Below are 15,888 nucleotides of genomic sequence, written 5' to 3' on the forward strand. Positions count from 1 at the left end.
ATGTGGTTCATATCTGTTAGATCTTTGTGAAGAAATTAATATGTTCTAAAATGGTTCCAGGAAAAATTTCTGAAGAACTTGTTTGGCTGTGTTAGATATCTATGTTCAATTTGTGAAGAACCTTAGAATGATATGGTTGGATCCACACTGAAATTTGTGAATAACTTTCTAAACAACAGACGGACTTCTACCTGGGAATTTGACAAAATATAGGATCTTTTTGCAAAAAAGCATCACCAATCATGCAACGGATGGTGGGAGATATGGTCCTGGCGCCATACCGTCCGGTAGAAATCCACGTTCAAGTGAACCACCCAAAATACTCTTGGTGACTAAATATACTACACAATTTCTGTTGTAATATTACCGATCTGGGCCATTGGATTAATGAAAATAAATGACTGCAAAATAATCTGATGTACTACAAAGTGTCTCAAACAAAAACTTACTCAATACAAAGTTTGTTTCACCAAGTTAAGTATACAAACCACAAGGGTGCGTACGTATAGCCTCAATCATTCCGCGGGATGTGCCGCCACTGCGCACAGTGGCATCCTCTTCCGCGACGTGATCCCAGGCGCTTCCTCCATGTCCACTACATCTGATGGCGGAATCTCCCAGTCGAACCTCCCCAAGAGGTTGGTGAGAGCGAGCTCCACGACGGCCGCCGTGAACCCGACCCCGGGGCACATCCTCCTGCCGGCGCCAAAGGGTATGAGCTGGGGATGCCGCCCCCGGAAATCCACCTCGCTGCCGACGAACCTCTCCGGCCGGAACTCGTCGGCGCCGTCCCACGCCGCTGGGTCCCTCCCGACGGCCCACGCGTTCACAATGATCCGGGTCCTGCGCGGGACGTCGTAGCAGTCCACCCTCCGGTGCTGCATGGACTCGCGGGGGATCAGCAGCGGGCCCGGCGGGTGCAGCCGCATCGTCTCCTTGATGACGGCCCGGAGGTACTCCATCGCCGGGAGCTCCTGCTCGGTGACGATGAGATAGTGATCAGCACTGTTCGTTGAGTGGCGCCTGATTTCTTGCTGCAGTTTTTGCATCGCGCCCTTGTTGCGGAGCAGCTCGGCCATGACCCATTCCAGGACGATGATGGTCGAGTCTGTCCCTGCTCCGAACAGGTCCTGTCCAAATCATGCAGCGGGACGTTACTCACACAGAGGAGGATATTATTGTTTCATACTCCCTCCTTCCTCCGTTCTCGTACATGATATTATTGATACTAGGTTAGTCATAGTGGAAGTAACATGCAATCACATGCATTGCAAACTTAATATTTTAATGATATAGTAGGTCATTAAATGAGAAAAGAGAACCTTGTGATACTACATTTAATGAGAAAAGAGTACATCACCATAACATCACACATCCTATGGTAAAATGAGTCTATAACCTAATGAATTTTGGTTATCTATGTTATTACATGTATGATTGTTCCCACCGTAAAGGTAGTAAAATAGATTAGTAACATGTCCATGTTACTCTCGAAAAGTAGCTTTGAAGGACACTTTCCTTGAACATGTATTTACATTTTGTAAATTGATATTTTTATGTTTCAAAAATATCTGGAAAAAACTAGATGTTGACAATGACATATTCTACGGTACCGCAAAATCTCAATGTGTGAAACCGTTTGTATTCCTACCTACATACAAATAATAGATATTGCCAAGTCCGATGGTTTTCAAATTTTGGATCGTTCACTACCTCAGATTTAGAAATTTTTCATTTCTGCACAGCGCAGAAAACATAATATTTGGTGTTGGTTTTCGTACGCAAGTAGAAATCATCATTTTCTACGTGAGTTTTTTAAATAGTAATTTATAAATAACAATAATAAAAAAAACTTCATGAATGAAGCTCGTCCTTTATCGGAAAGTGTCTCTGACACATGGGCACTAATGCTCTCCTCACTTTCAGTTTTTTGAAAAATTTAAAATCTCACATTTCTAAATGTCAAAAAATTATGACGATAAATGTATAGATAGATATATATGGGTGGGGTGTATGCAAAAAAGTCCCGTTAAAAATACTTTGTATTTTGAACAATATAAAAAAGAAAAATTTCTAACAGGAAATGGTGTAAAATAGCATTACAATAGTGTATCCTTTTGTCAAAAATTTGTTTTTTTTGTATTTCCCACAATTTAAAGTATTTTTACCGAGATTTTTTTACATACATTTCTCGTGACCATATCTAACTACATATTTAACGCCATAATTTTTGAAAACATAAAAACATGAGGTTTTAACATTTTCAAAATACTAAAAGTGAAGGGAGCTAGCACTGGTGCACATGTGCACCAAATCCTTGTCCATAACAACACACGTGTACTACTCTCGACTATAACTAACCTAATAGGTTCGAGTGATCGACACATGGATGCATGGTGGCGTGGTGGCGTAACGTGAGACACTAATATTTCTCATGCTCACCATGTTCACGGTTGCATATCACGACAAAATAAAGTGAAGGAAAGATGCATAGTATATATTCCCTTCGTTTAGAAATATAAGATATTTTAGATGTTTATAAAGTAGACTAGATATAAACTAATGTGAGTGAAGTCGGAAATTCAATTCGGCCCCAGGTTCATATGCTCTCTTTACCATAAAAACATATTTTAAAGTGTCAAAAAAATTTGATAAAAATTTCTACATGTACATCTCCATAATATATATGTATCCACTAAGTTTCGTGAAAAAATAATATTTTTATGTTCTATGTAAAAAAAGAGAAAATTTGTCTTGTTAAAAGGCTTATTTTGAGCACTGAATTTTATCTTTTTTACAAACGCCACACGGCAAGTCGATTTTTCGTGAAACAAATTTGTTGGCGCGTAGCACGTGGAGATGTACGTGTGAAAATTTTGTTTTTTTTAAATATGTGTAAGATGCATTTCAAAATATAGGAAGCATATGATCCCATGTGTCAAAACATCACCCCCGAATGAAGTTACGTATTAAAATAGAATATATACAAGATAAAGTAGGTAAATCAAAGAAAGTGGTTCAACATCTTATATTTTTAAACGGAACGAGTATACGACATGAAAAAGTTGCTCGGACGGTTACAGCTCACTGCATTAATTGAGATTTTGAGACGTACACAAGTGTGTTGGCCTGCATATTCAAAGGTAGGTGGCAATGACTGCGCTTTCATGAGTTTAAGTTGAGCGTGTGAACCTTCGTTGATATGTACTCCGGCCGGAGAGGTTCGTCGGTAGCGGGGTGAAAATAAATTATTATAACAGATTTATAACAGATTTGCTAGAAATTAGGGGGCTTATACTTAATAAGTTTGCGTGTGTTTGGGTTGTTGTTAGCCCGACGTGTAAGCAGACTGACTTGTTTTTTGCGGGCTTTGTGAAGTGGGCTCGTGGTGACGGTTCCTATCTATAAGGCGTCTTTCTCTCTCCCATGGAACCGCTTACCATTTCAGTTGCGAGTGTGTTGCAAATGACATATTTCCAGCTGCACGTGGGTTGCAACTGAGGTTTTTTCGGTTACATGAGTTGCAACTGATTTTTTTTTTCCAATTACATGAGCGTTGCAACTGAGATTTTTCTAGTTGCGCATATGTTGCAACTAAGAATTTCCACATATATTTGGGTTGCAACTGAGAATTTTTCCAGTTACGCCCGCGTCGTAACTAAGAATTTCCACTTACATGTAGGTTGCAACTGATATATTTTTTCCAATTGCATGAGCGTTGCAACTGAGATTTTTCCAGTTACGCATATGTTGCAACTAAGAATTTCCACATATATGTAGGTTGCAATTGAGATTTTTCCAGTTACGCATGTGTCGCAACTAAGAATTTCCACTTACATGTGGAGTGCAACTGAGTTTTTTCCAGTTACACGTAAATTGCTACTAAGATTTTTTTTATATCTTAAATAGTTGCACAGATTATTTTTTCTAGTGTGAACAGTAGATGGACATGTGGTTTGTTAAATTTTGCCTTTTTAACCCTGGCTACGATGATATTAGTTTTCCCACGAAATATTTTTATACAAGTAGAATACTTGATCATCTTTTGTTCTAAAAAATCAGATTTTTAGTACTTTTTTAATTATTATTTTTTAGATGTAATGGGTGCTTGTTGGCACCCATGAGCATGGACGTAAGTAATGAATGTTGGAAAACATGGGAACCACGGTAACGTGTGGTGACTATTATTTGTTTCTTTTTAGGCTTTGGACTTTGTCTTATAAGTCACATAAACGCAATGTTTTTGGCCTTTGGCTTTTGACTAAATATTGCTATATGATGGTATAAGATAAAATCTTAAATCTAAAGTATATATTTACTTTCTTTTCCGGCTTATAAGGTTAAAGCTAAAATCCGAAATATTATTTATCAAAATATACTATATGTGATCTTGCTTGGAACCTTGGAGAGATGAACCCAAAGCTAAAAACATATATATATAAGAGTGGCAAGGTAAGATAACTTTACATGCCTATGCTATATAGAATTTCCTTTAGCTTCTAGAGTATTTAACTATTTGTTAAAAGTTGGGATGATCATTTTTTTCTTATGTCTTATGTGTAGTATGCCATGTTACAACTTTGCAAAAAAAAAGTTGAGAAGAAAACTAGACTTTTTTTTGAAACATTTACCATATATATATATGGACAGCAGACCGCCTCATTAAAAACCTTCCAGCCCCTTAAATACCCTGAAAGGAAAAGAGTGCGTCTGGTACCTGCTGCCCCTCACAAAACAGATACATCGTTAACGAGCTTACTGAGTAAGAAAACTAGACTTTGTACCGATGCGCTAGAAGTTTGATCTTATATATATTGAGTGATCCACCAGCTCAGATCTATCTATCTTAACTTTGAGATATTGGATCGCTGAAGACACTGATTTAAGCGTACTGAAAATCCAAAAATCCAAACGGTATACTACCTCTGGATGGAATAAATTGACACCCCTAACACCTAATAACACGCATGCCCTCCGCATCGATTAAATTCAACCGGAGGGAGTAGATATGAGTTATGTAAAAACCAAAGGAAATGCGGCTATTCTAAGCCGAGCAAAATATGTCCTGGCCTCTAGTCAGTCTCGCCCAGATCAGGGTTCTTTTTCTTGTCCGGGATTTGCAAAATCTCGCCGAACAACAGTTATTCTGGTTACCACAGAGAAAGATTATACTCTTATGTTTAAGAAAATTATTAAATATTGGAGAAATTTACAAATTCGATCTTTTGACAAATCTCGCCCGGTATTTCTGAAAACTGATAATACCGGTGCCTATTGGGATTTTTTCCAACGAAGAAAAAAAAATCTTTAGCCCCGATACAGAATCCTAACGTTCTCCCGATATAAATTCCGTTAATTTTTTTTGAAGAAAGGCACAGCTTTAAAAAAAATGTGAAGAAGTTCATCTAAAAAAGTGTGAAGCAGTTCGAGCATGCATGCAGTTCTTTTACCTCCAGTAGCGCCTTCACGTTGTCCCTGCTGAAACGCCACCCATGGCCGACAGAATCACTCTGAAGCGACAGCAGCACATGCACGAACGCCTCGTCGCCGCACGGTGCTCCGTCTGCTCGTCCGTCCCTCATTTCGTCGGCGCTGCCGGCAGCGACGATGATCTCCTCAAGGATCTGATCAATCCTCTCAAACGCCCTGCCCACCTTGGCGTCCGTCCCGTCCACAGCGGCCAGCCATGCCAGCCACGGGAAGTAGTCGCCGACGTGGAACGCCCCGAGCAGCGCGTTGGCCTCCTCCATCAGCGCGTCCACCTTGCTGCGCCACCCCGTGCCGCCCGAGGCCCGCACCCCGAGCACGATCCGCCCATTCACGTCCTTGGCGAAGCCGCTCAAGAGCTCGCTCAGCCGCACCACGCCGTGAAGCTTCTGCTCCTCCTCCACCTTCCGGACGAGCTCCGACACCTCCTCTTCCCGCACTCGGCGGTAGGCGCGCACCCTGGCGGGGCTCAGGAGGTGGAGCACGGCGAGCTTGCGCGCCCGGCGCCAGTAGGCGCCGTTCGGCGCGAAGGCTATGTCCGTGCAGCCGTAGAGGAGCCGGGTCGGGACGGCGAGGGAGGGCCGGTTGGCGAAGGCGTGGTCGTGCACGAGCAGCACCTCCCGCGCCGCTGCCGCAGAGGAGACAACCAGGGTGGGCACGCGGCCGAGCTGAAGCAGCATGATGGGCCCGTGGGACGCCGCGAGCGCGTGCAGGGCGCGGTGCGGGAGCGCGCCGAGCTGGTGGAGGTTGCCGACGACCGGGAGGCCCCGCGGGGACGGCGGGAGGCGGTGCACGGGTTGATTCTTGGTAATTCGTGTTACACGCGCCAGCAGCAGTACGAACGCGATAGGGAGAAATACTAGAGTGGCAACGTTGAGCCGGATAAGTGGCAATGCGAATGGCACGGGGGTTGTGGTTTCCATCTTAGGTTTCACTTCGTTTCAATCCTAGTAGTTGTGAAAATGGGAATGGTGCGACGGTACCAAGGCTGGTGATCTGGTGGATGCATTTATAGGCCACTGGAAACGTACTGTACGTGTAACACATGGCCTCTTCCCTCATGAATGGAGATGGGCATATGGCCACATACGTGGGAGTTTGTGCAGACATTTGCGTTGGTCCGAGACGTGGCTGAAGAGTCAGGTCGACGTGGTTGTATGAAGTCATCTTCAGCGGGCCTAAGAGGCATCTCCAGTCGTGTCCCCATCCAAAGCAATTTGGGACTCGTCGGATCAAAAAAACGGTTTCAGCTGCGTCTCCTAAAACCCAATTTTGTACGACGCGTCCCCATACGGTGTCCGGTGCCCCGAGCCCGTCCCAGCCCCACAGGGGACGCACCGGGGACGCCGGACACAACGAAAAGCGAGGCGGGGAGTGGCGGGGCCGACCCGTCAGCGGCACAATAAATTTTAACCTAACCGTCGCCTACCTCGCAATGGAAGTTATTGGCGCGTAGCGACGGTGCAGTTCCCGCAGCGACGGTGCAGTTCCCGCAGAGGCGCAGCGACGGGTCTCGTCGCGCCTAGCTCTGCATGCCAGCGTTAATGAGCGCCACCGCTCCCCCGTCTCCCTCCGGCCTATAAAAAGGGCCGCCTCTCGTCGTCCCTCTCACAAACAAACCCTAGCGCCTCTCTCCCCAACCCTAGCCTCCACCATTTCAACAAGAGACGACGCCATGTCTGGTAGAGGCGGAGGCCGAGCTCGCGGCCGTGGTCGTGGCCGTGGTCGTGGTCGTGGCCGCGGCGGAGCGTCACACTCGCCGTCGCCTGCCACGTCGTCGTCTTCACCATCGGAGATGGACGTGGAGCCGGGCGTGCTGTTCGAGTTTGTCCTCGTCCTCAAGGGCGACCCACGCGGCATCCACAGGCTGCCGGACTCCTTCGCCGAGTACGTCGCCGGCGATGACCGCCCTCGCACGATGCAGCTGCGGGAGGCTGCATGCGGCTACTACTGGTGGATCGTCGACGTGATCTACGACGCGCGCGGCAAGATGTACCTCAACATCAGCTGGGAGAAGTTCGCGCACCACCACAGGGACAGGGACATGAGCGTCAAGGTCTTCGACGAGACGCGCTGCCACCGAGACTACCACGGCGACAGCACCGATGAGGAGGACGACTGATGATGAAGAGTGTTGTTTCTTCGCAGCGAATACGTGCACGGAAGTTTCTGGATGTTCGCCTTATCGGTAGAACCAACAAGGGCACCATTGATGACCCACAAGTATAGGGGATCGCAACAGTCTTCGCGGGAAGTAAAACCCAATTTATTGATTCGACACAAGGGGAGACAAAGAATACTTGAAAGCCTTAACAGCGGAGTTGTCAATTCAGCTGCACCTGGAAACAGACTTGCTCGCAAGAGTTTATCAGTAGTAACAGTTTATAGCAGTAGCAGTAGTGAAATAACAGCAGCAGTGTAACAAAGACAGCAGTAGTGATTATAGTAAACAGCAGGATTAAAATACTGTAGGCACAGGGATGGATGAACGGGCGTTGCATGGATGAGAGAAACTCATGTAACAATCAAAGCAGGGCATTTGCAGATAGTAATAAAACGGTATCCAAGTACTAAGCAATCCATAGGCATGTGTTCCATATTTAGTCGTACGTGCTCGCAATGAGAAACTTGCACAACATCTTTTGTCCTACCAGCCGGTGGCAGCCGGGCCTCTAGGGAATCTATCGGAAATTAAGGCACTCCTTTTAATAGAGCACCGGAGAAAAGCATTAACACTCCGTGAACACATGTGATCCTCACATCACCGCCTTCCCCTCCGGTTGTCCCAATTTCTGTCACTTTGGGGCCTCGGGTTCCGGACAACGACATGTGTATATACAACTTGCAGGTAAGATCATAAAACAATGAATATCATCATGAAACAATAACTTGTTCAGATCTGAGATCATGGCACTCAGGCCCTAGTGACAAGCATTAAGCATAACAAGTTGCAACAATATCATCAAAGTACCAATTACGGACACTAGGCACTATGCCCTAACAATCTTATGCTATTACATGACCAATCTCATCCAATCCCTACCATCCCCTTCAGCCTACAGCGGGGGAATTACTCACACATGGATGGGGGAAACATTGCCGGTCGATGGAGAGGCGTCGGTGGTGATGATGGCGATGATCTCCTCCAATTCCCCGTCCCGGCGGAATGCCAGAACGGAGTTTCTGGTCCCGAGACGGAGTTTCGCGATGGTGGCGGCGTTCTGGATGGTTTCTGGCGACTTCGACTTCCTCTCTCGCGTTTTTAGATCGAAACCCTTAAGTAGTCCAGAGGAGGGCGTCGGAGGCCAGCCGAGGGGGCCACACACTAGGGCGGCGCGCCCCCCTCCTGGGCCGCGCCGGCCTAGTGTGTGGGGGCCTCGGGCCTCCACCAGGCTTGCCCTTCTGGCTCCGTAATTCTTCCGGAAAAATAAGACCTTCGACATAAATTCCGGGGATTTTCCCGAAAGTTGAATTTCTGCACAAAAACGAGACACTGTAGCAATTCTGCTGAAAACAGCGTTAGTCCGTGTTAGTTGTATCCAAAATACACAAATTAGAGGCAAAATAATAGCAAAAGTGTTCGGGAAAGTAGATACGTTTTGGACGTATCAACTCCCCCCAAGCTTAGCTTATTGCTTATCCTCAAGCAATTCAGTTAACAACTGAGTGCGATAAAAGAACTTTCACGAACACATTTGTTCATATGATGTAAATATTCTCATGATATGGACAAGTACTTAGGCAATTCATAATAAGATACATGCAAATAAGATCATCCAATAGCTATGTCAATCATGGAAAGGTACCAACAAATTAATAATAAGCATCATGAATCATGTCTATCAGCAGGATTGCAATATTCATAAAAGGATATGATAAAGTGGTATCTCGCTTGCCCGTATTTGAATAGCAAAACATAAATGCTCAGGCACCTCTGAAGTTCATGGAAAGACTAGAAGTAGAGATTGTCAAAGATAAAAGCATCAAAGTTATAGCACAATTAATCACATTTTGGGACAAGCATATTATACTAAGAATGACAGTAGTGCTCTCAAGAAAGTGCTCAAAGAAAGGATGGTGAGTCAACATAAAAGTAAAAGATTGACCCTTCGCAGAGGGAAGCAGGGATTAACATGCGCTAGAGCTTTTCATTTTTAAAACAAGAGTAAAAATTATTTTGAGTGGTGTTTGTTGTTGTCAACGAATGGTAATGGGTACACCAACTACCTCATCAACCAGACTTTCAAGAGCGGCTCCCATGAAGGACGTTATTTCTACCAGCAAGGTAGATCATCCCTCTTCTCTTTTGTTTACACACGTATTTTAGTTTTATTATGGGTGACACTCCCCCAACCTTTGCTTACACAAGCCATGGCTAACCGAATCCTCGGGTGCCTTCCAATCAATCTCATACCATGGAGGAGTGTCTATTTGCAAAATTAAGTTGCTTACTAATGAATCAGGGCAAAACATGTGAAGAGAATTAAGTTTGATTAATTGGGGCTGGGAACCCCGTTGCCAGCTCTTATTATGAAAGTCTGTCAAAAGTAAATGACAAGGTCGAAAGATAAACACCACATACTTCCTCATGAGCTATAAAACATTGACACAAATTGAGAAGCTTTTTGAAGGTTTAAAGGTAGCGCATGAGAATTTACTTGGAATAGTTTGAAATGCCATGCATAGGTATTTATGGAGGACACTTTGGAATAACTTGGTTTTCAGGGATTTGGAAGCACGAGCAGCGTTCCCGCTCAGTACAAGTGAAGGCTAGCAATAGACTGGGAAGCGACAATCAAGAGAGCAGTAACTGTCATAATCATGCTTGCGGCAAAATAAATTAACGGAGGCATAAAAGTGATACAAGAACTCTGAAGCAAAATAAAGCATCGAGGCTTAATTGACTTTTGTTCAGTCATATGCATGCGTGAGCATGTGCCAAGTCGATTCGAATGAATTATTCAGAGGAGGATACCACAATGTCATACCTATTTATGAATAAAACAATGCAAGCAAATATCTATGACATGCTACTCATATTAATAAACTCGGAGCTAAACATGAGAGATCATGAACTACTAGACTTTCTTAAATGACATATACCTCACATGAACCAACTAAGCATGCTCACATGGATGAGTATATGTACAAAAATGAAAACAAATAGAGTTCATACCAGCCTCTCACCACAATCGAATTGTCGTAGATCGTCATTATTGCCTTTCACTTGTGTAGCTTGAATAATATGGAATGAAAACCACGCTCCAGCCACCGAAGACCATTGAACTCCATAATGAACTTTACAAAACCAAAGAAGAACAGAAAATATTTTTGGTGTTTTCGAATTGGAAACAAGAACAAAAGGAAGCAAGCAAACAAAGCAAAATCTTTTTAGATTTTCTTATAGCAAACCAACGATAGCAAATAAAGCAAAATAAAAGCAAGAAACCAAAATAAGCAAATGGTGAAGAGAAACAACAGAAATATTTTTGGTCTTTTTGTGTTTTGGGAAAGAAACAAAGCAACAACAAGAAGACGAAAACTGGAAGAGTCACAAAAACACAAAGCAGCAGGAATTCGTTAAACTTGACAGCAGTACAGTAATCGATTTTTAAGAAATTCTTCCGCTGCCCAGATCGAAAAGTGTTAAGCTAATGAAAGTTAGATAACAACCTGGGGAACATGCTCAAAAATTGGCTTTGCAAAATAACGTTCTGGCTGTTTTTGAGAATTTTTATGGTATCAGTCCAGAATCTGTTTTCAATCAGCACTTCCCCAAATATCATCTCCCTCTTATTAGAAAACCACTTAAAGAAGCAAAACAAGTATATACAAGTATCCAGCAATCATAATATGCAATGAATGAGTGATGCCGGTATACCTCCCCCCAAGCTTAGGCTTTTGGCCTAAGTGGAGTTCAATCCCATGGTGCCCATGAAGTGGCACCTCCGTAGTACGACGAAGATGGATCATATTCCGGGTATGTGCTGGAAGAAGCACCCGGATACGTGACAGTGTAGTCGTAGGAGGGCTCGGCGTCCTCGGAGTCATGCTGCTGGTGGAAGCCTTGTATATTCATTTGCTCATCCATCTCCTCCTTAGAGCGCGACCATGGTTTCCTGTCAACATTGAACAAATCTGGCTGTGGCAAAGGGACTTCCCTCTCATCCCCGTCAGCAAACAACATTCTATAGACCATATTATCTAAACTAGAGTCGGCTGTAACAAATTGATGACTCTTCATAGCAGCAATATCAAGTCTTGTAGGAGTTAGTTTCACATCACTAGGGTCAAGAGGAAGTTCTAGATATGCTAAAATGCGTGATGCAATAATTCCTCCAAAAACAGCCCCCCTGTTAGACAAGCGGCGGGCAACAAGAGCACCAAGATGATAAGGTGTCTCTCCAGTGAGTGCAGCAATTAAGAAAGCAAGATGATAGCTAGAAATATTGCTAGTGTTCTCCCTACCAAGAATGCTAGTAGCAAGGTAATAAGCAAAATACTTAATGGCGGGGAGTTGGATGTTTCTTATCTTGCCACGCTGAATGGTGCGGCAATCATCATTGGTGATCTCCCGATAGAGCTCAAGCAAAGCCCTGGGATTATCCTCGATCCTCTTCGCTGTACCTACAGGGGCAATATCCAATGCAATACAAAAATCTTCCAACTTCATAGTAATAGGGTTACCATAGATCTTGAATGCGACTGTCGGGTGGTAGTGCTTGTTGTTGAACTTAAAGCTCTCCACAAAGATTTTAGTGAGCATATGGTATTGCTCCCTCTCATCTCCCATATAGGTGGTTAAGCCCGCCTTACCAACGAGGGTCAAGAAATCATTCAGCAACCCTGCATTACTCAAAAAGTTATAACATGGGAAAGATGAAGCATTAGGGACTCCATTGTCCTCTTCGGGTTCGAAGCTTGGCGCGATGACGTCCTCATTATAGGATCGCCTGAATCGGGTAGCGGTCCTAGAGGGCCTTCCCGTGCTTGTCGACTCTCTTTCAAACACTTCTCCAAAGTTATAATTATCCATCTTCCTTTTCTGAAATTTTTCAACAAACATTATAAAATTTGATTTGGTGACATATAATTGAGGGAAACTACTATAGGAACTTGCTAGAGTACTAATCATGCATCAAAACTAGTTTCTACAACTTAGAACAATCATGCAAGCTCACTAAACATGTTACCTACAGCAGCAAAATATTCAAGATATACTCAACCAAACAAAATTCTACTTGGATAATCGGAGGAGTCACATACCGGAGAGCAAATGTGCCAAATTTCAGACGAAATCGGGCTGAGAAAAGAGATCGAGAAATCTTGAGCTCTTGAGCAGAAACACGAGTGAGAGAAAGCTGGTGCGAGTTTTTTCGGGAGAGAGAAGAGAGTGGGAGGAAGAGATGAAGTGGTGGGGCAAGGAGGGCCCCACACAACAGGGTGGCGCGCCCCCCTTGCTGGCCGTGCCGACCTGTGGGGTGCCACCCTGGGGTGCCCCACTTGTCATCCCCAGGTGCTCCTAGGTGCCTCTTCGAAAAATAAGACCAACGGTATAATTTTTGTGAATTTTTGAAAACTTTGAAAAATGCACATTTCTGGGTATTAAATTTATTATTGCTGGACAGAAAAAGATTTTGAAATCTCTATACAACTAAAGAACTTTGCAAAACAAAAATGCTACAGCAAGTAGAACAAGTGGAGGAAGAAAGAGATGTTGTTTAACTCCTCTATGCATATAAAATGAATTTGTTAACAAGGTTGATCAAGTCTTGCCACCAAATAAATTTTACATAGCATATGAAGAAATAAACCTCAAATCAATCATGTTACCTTGTATTGAATTGATATGGATCCAATCATAATATTTTGATATCCTTCTTTAAGCTCATATATAGGACAATCAATAGCTCCCACTTTGATAGTTCTCACATTAGAAATTGTGTTAACTTCACATACTTTATCAATCCTCTTGGGGAAATAAACGGTATGCTCCTTGTCATCAACATTGAAAGTAACTTTCCCTTTATTGCAATCAATAACAGCCCCTGCGGTGTTAAGAAAAGGTCTCCCAAGAATAATAGACATATTATCATCTTCAGCCATTTCCAACCCAACAAAATCAGTTAATATCAAGCAGTTATTAGTAACTTGAACAGGAACATCCTCACATATACCAACAGGAATAGCAGTAGATTTATCAGCCATTTGCAAAGATATATCAGTTGGTATCAACTTATCTAAATGAAGTCTCTTATAAAGAGAAAAAGGCATAACACTAACACCCGCTCCCAAATCACATAGAGCAGTTCTAATATAATTATTCTTAACAGAACAAGGAATAGTAGGTATACCTAGGTCGCCCAACTTCTTTGGAACTTTGCCATTGAAAGAGTAATTGGCAAGCATAGTGGAAATCTCCTCATTGGGAATTTTCCTTTTGTTAGTGATAATATCTTTCATATACTTTGAATAAGGAGGCAATTTAATAGCATCAGTCAATGGGATTTGCAAGAATAAAGGTTTCATCCAATCGCAAAATTTATTATAGTGTTTTTCTTCCTTTGATTTTAGTTTCTTAGCAGGAAAAGGCATTTGCTTTTGAACCCACGGTTCTCTTTCATTACCATGTTTCTTAGCAATAAAATCTTCTTTAGTATACTTTTTATTTTTAGCATGCTTTTCAGGTTCATCTTCAACCTCTTCTTTATCAGAAGCATCATTCTTATCATTATATTTATCATGTTCATTACCACTTTCAGTTTCAGCATCAGAAATAGAAATACTATTAGGATCATTAACTGGTTCAGAGGATTCTACAACAGTTTTATGTTTCTTCTTCTTTTTCTTAGAAGGTGCACTAGGTTCAATTCGTTGAGAATCTTGTTCAACTCTTTTGGGATGCCCCTTAGGATACACCGCCTCTAGTTGTTACTTCATAAGCATGTTTTTCTTTAGAATTATTTTTTAACAAGTTATTTTGCACTTTAGTGAGTTGATCAATTTAAGTTTGAATCATATGAAAATGTTTAACAATCATCTTAACATCATTGGAGGTTCTCTCCATAATACCATGCAATTCACTAATAGCTTGAGAATTTTCCATTAAATGATTCTCTACTCTCATATTAAAATTTTCTTGCTTAACAATATAATTATAAAACTCATCTAAGCATTGAGCAGGAGGTTTTGAATACGGAATATCTTCCCTAGTAAAGCGTTGAAGAGAATTTACCTCAATCATGGATGAAGGGGGAGTTATCTTACATAAATCTTCTATGGGACGTAAGTTCTTCACATCTTCATATTTAATACCTTTCTCCTTAAGAGATTTCTTGGCTTCCCTCATATCTTCACCATTTAATTTAATCAAACCCCTCTTCTACAATATCGACGTCGGGGCTGGTTCAGGTGTAGACCAATCATCATGATTCCGACCTATTTTAGCCAATAATTCTTCAGCTTCATCTGGAGTTCTTTTCCTGAAAACACAACCAGCACAACTATCCAAATATGCCCTAGACTCAATGGTTAGTCCACTATAAAATATATCAAGTAAATCATTCTTTTCTAGATCATGTCCAGGTCGAGCTCTGATAAGAGAGCAAAATCTTGCCCAAGCTTCAGGCAATTTCTCTCCATCTTCCTGATCAAAATTATAAATTCTCTGCAAAGCAATATGTTGAGCACTAGCAGGAAAGTATTTTCGAAAGAAAACATCACGCAAACCAGTTGGACTTTCAATAGAATTAGGAGGCAAATTATTATACCAACTTTTAGCATCATCCTTTAATGAGAAAGGAAAAATTTTAGCGACAAAATAAGTACGCATCTTGATATCATCAGAAAACAAGCTACTCAGAGTAGACAGCTCAATCATGTGTTCTACGGCACTTTCTTTTTCAGTGCCACAAAAGGGTGTTTTCTCAACAATAGATATATTTGACAGATCAAGAGAAAAATCACAATCTTTATCCTTAATGTTTATAGGAGATGTGGCAAATTTAGGATCAGGAGACAGCTTATATCTAACAGTATGTTGTGCAAGCAGTTTTTTAATTTTTCTTGCATCAGTAGTAGCATTGCATTTATCAATAAAATCATCATCAAGTTCCACATAATCCTCATCAGGATCATCACTAGAGTATTCAACAGACTCAGGTGAATTAACAGGTGTAGCAGTATTTTCATTAGGAGTTTCAGTATTTTCAAGGTGGCTAGACCTAGCAATTGTAGCATCTAGAAAAGATCCCAATGAACCACTATCATCGAGCACAGCAGAAGCATCATCAAAAATATAAGAATTTTCAGATTCAGCAGAAGTACCAGCATGTCAGCTTGTGGTGGTGAAACAAGTTGACTTATCACAGATGGTGAATCAAGAGCAGCAGAGGTACTCAG

General features: G+C 42.3%; 1 protein-coding gene across 1 annotated transcript; it reads right to left on the reverse strand.

Annotated features, from left to right (window-relative positions):
• Positions 1 to 515: 515 nt before the first annotated feature.
• LOC124657197 (cytochrome P450 71A1-like) lies at positions 516 to 6,410 on the reverse strand. The gene is made up of 2 exons (XM_047195785.1): positions 5,451 to 6,410; positions 516 to 1,130 (listed from the first exon to the last, which is right to left on the reverse strand). Exons 1-2 carry the CDS (start codon positions 6,408 to 6,410, stop codon positions 516 to 518), a joined length of 1,575 nt encoding a protein of 524 aa, XP_047051741.1.
• Positions 6,411 to 15,888: the final 9,478 nt, after the last annotated feature.

Source organism: Lolium rigidum, chromosome 5 (assembly GCF_022539505.1).
Source record: "Lolium rigidum isolate FL_2022 chromosome 5, APGP_CSIRO_Lrig_0.1, whole genome shotgun sequence".
Classification (NCBI taxonomy): domain Eukaryota; kingdom Viridiplantae; phylum Streptophyta; class Magnoliopsida; order Poales; family Poaceae; genus Lolium; species Lolium rigidum.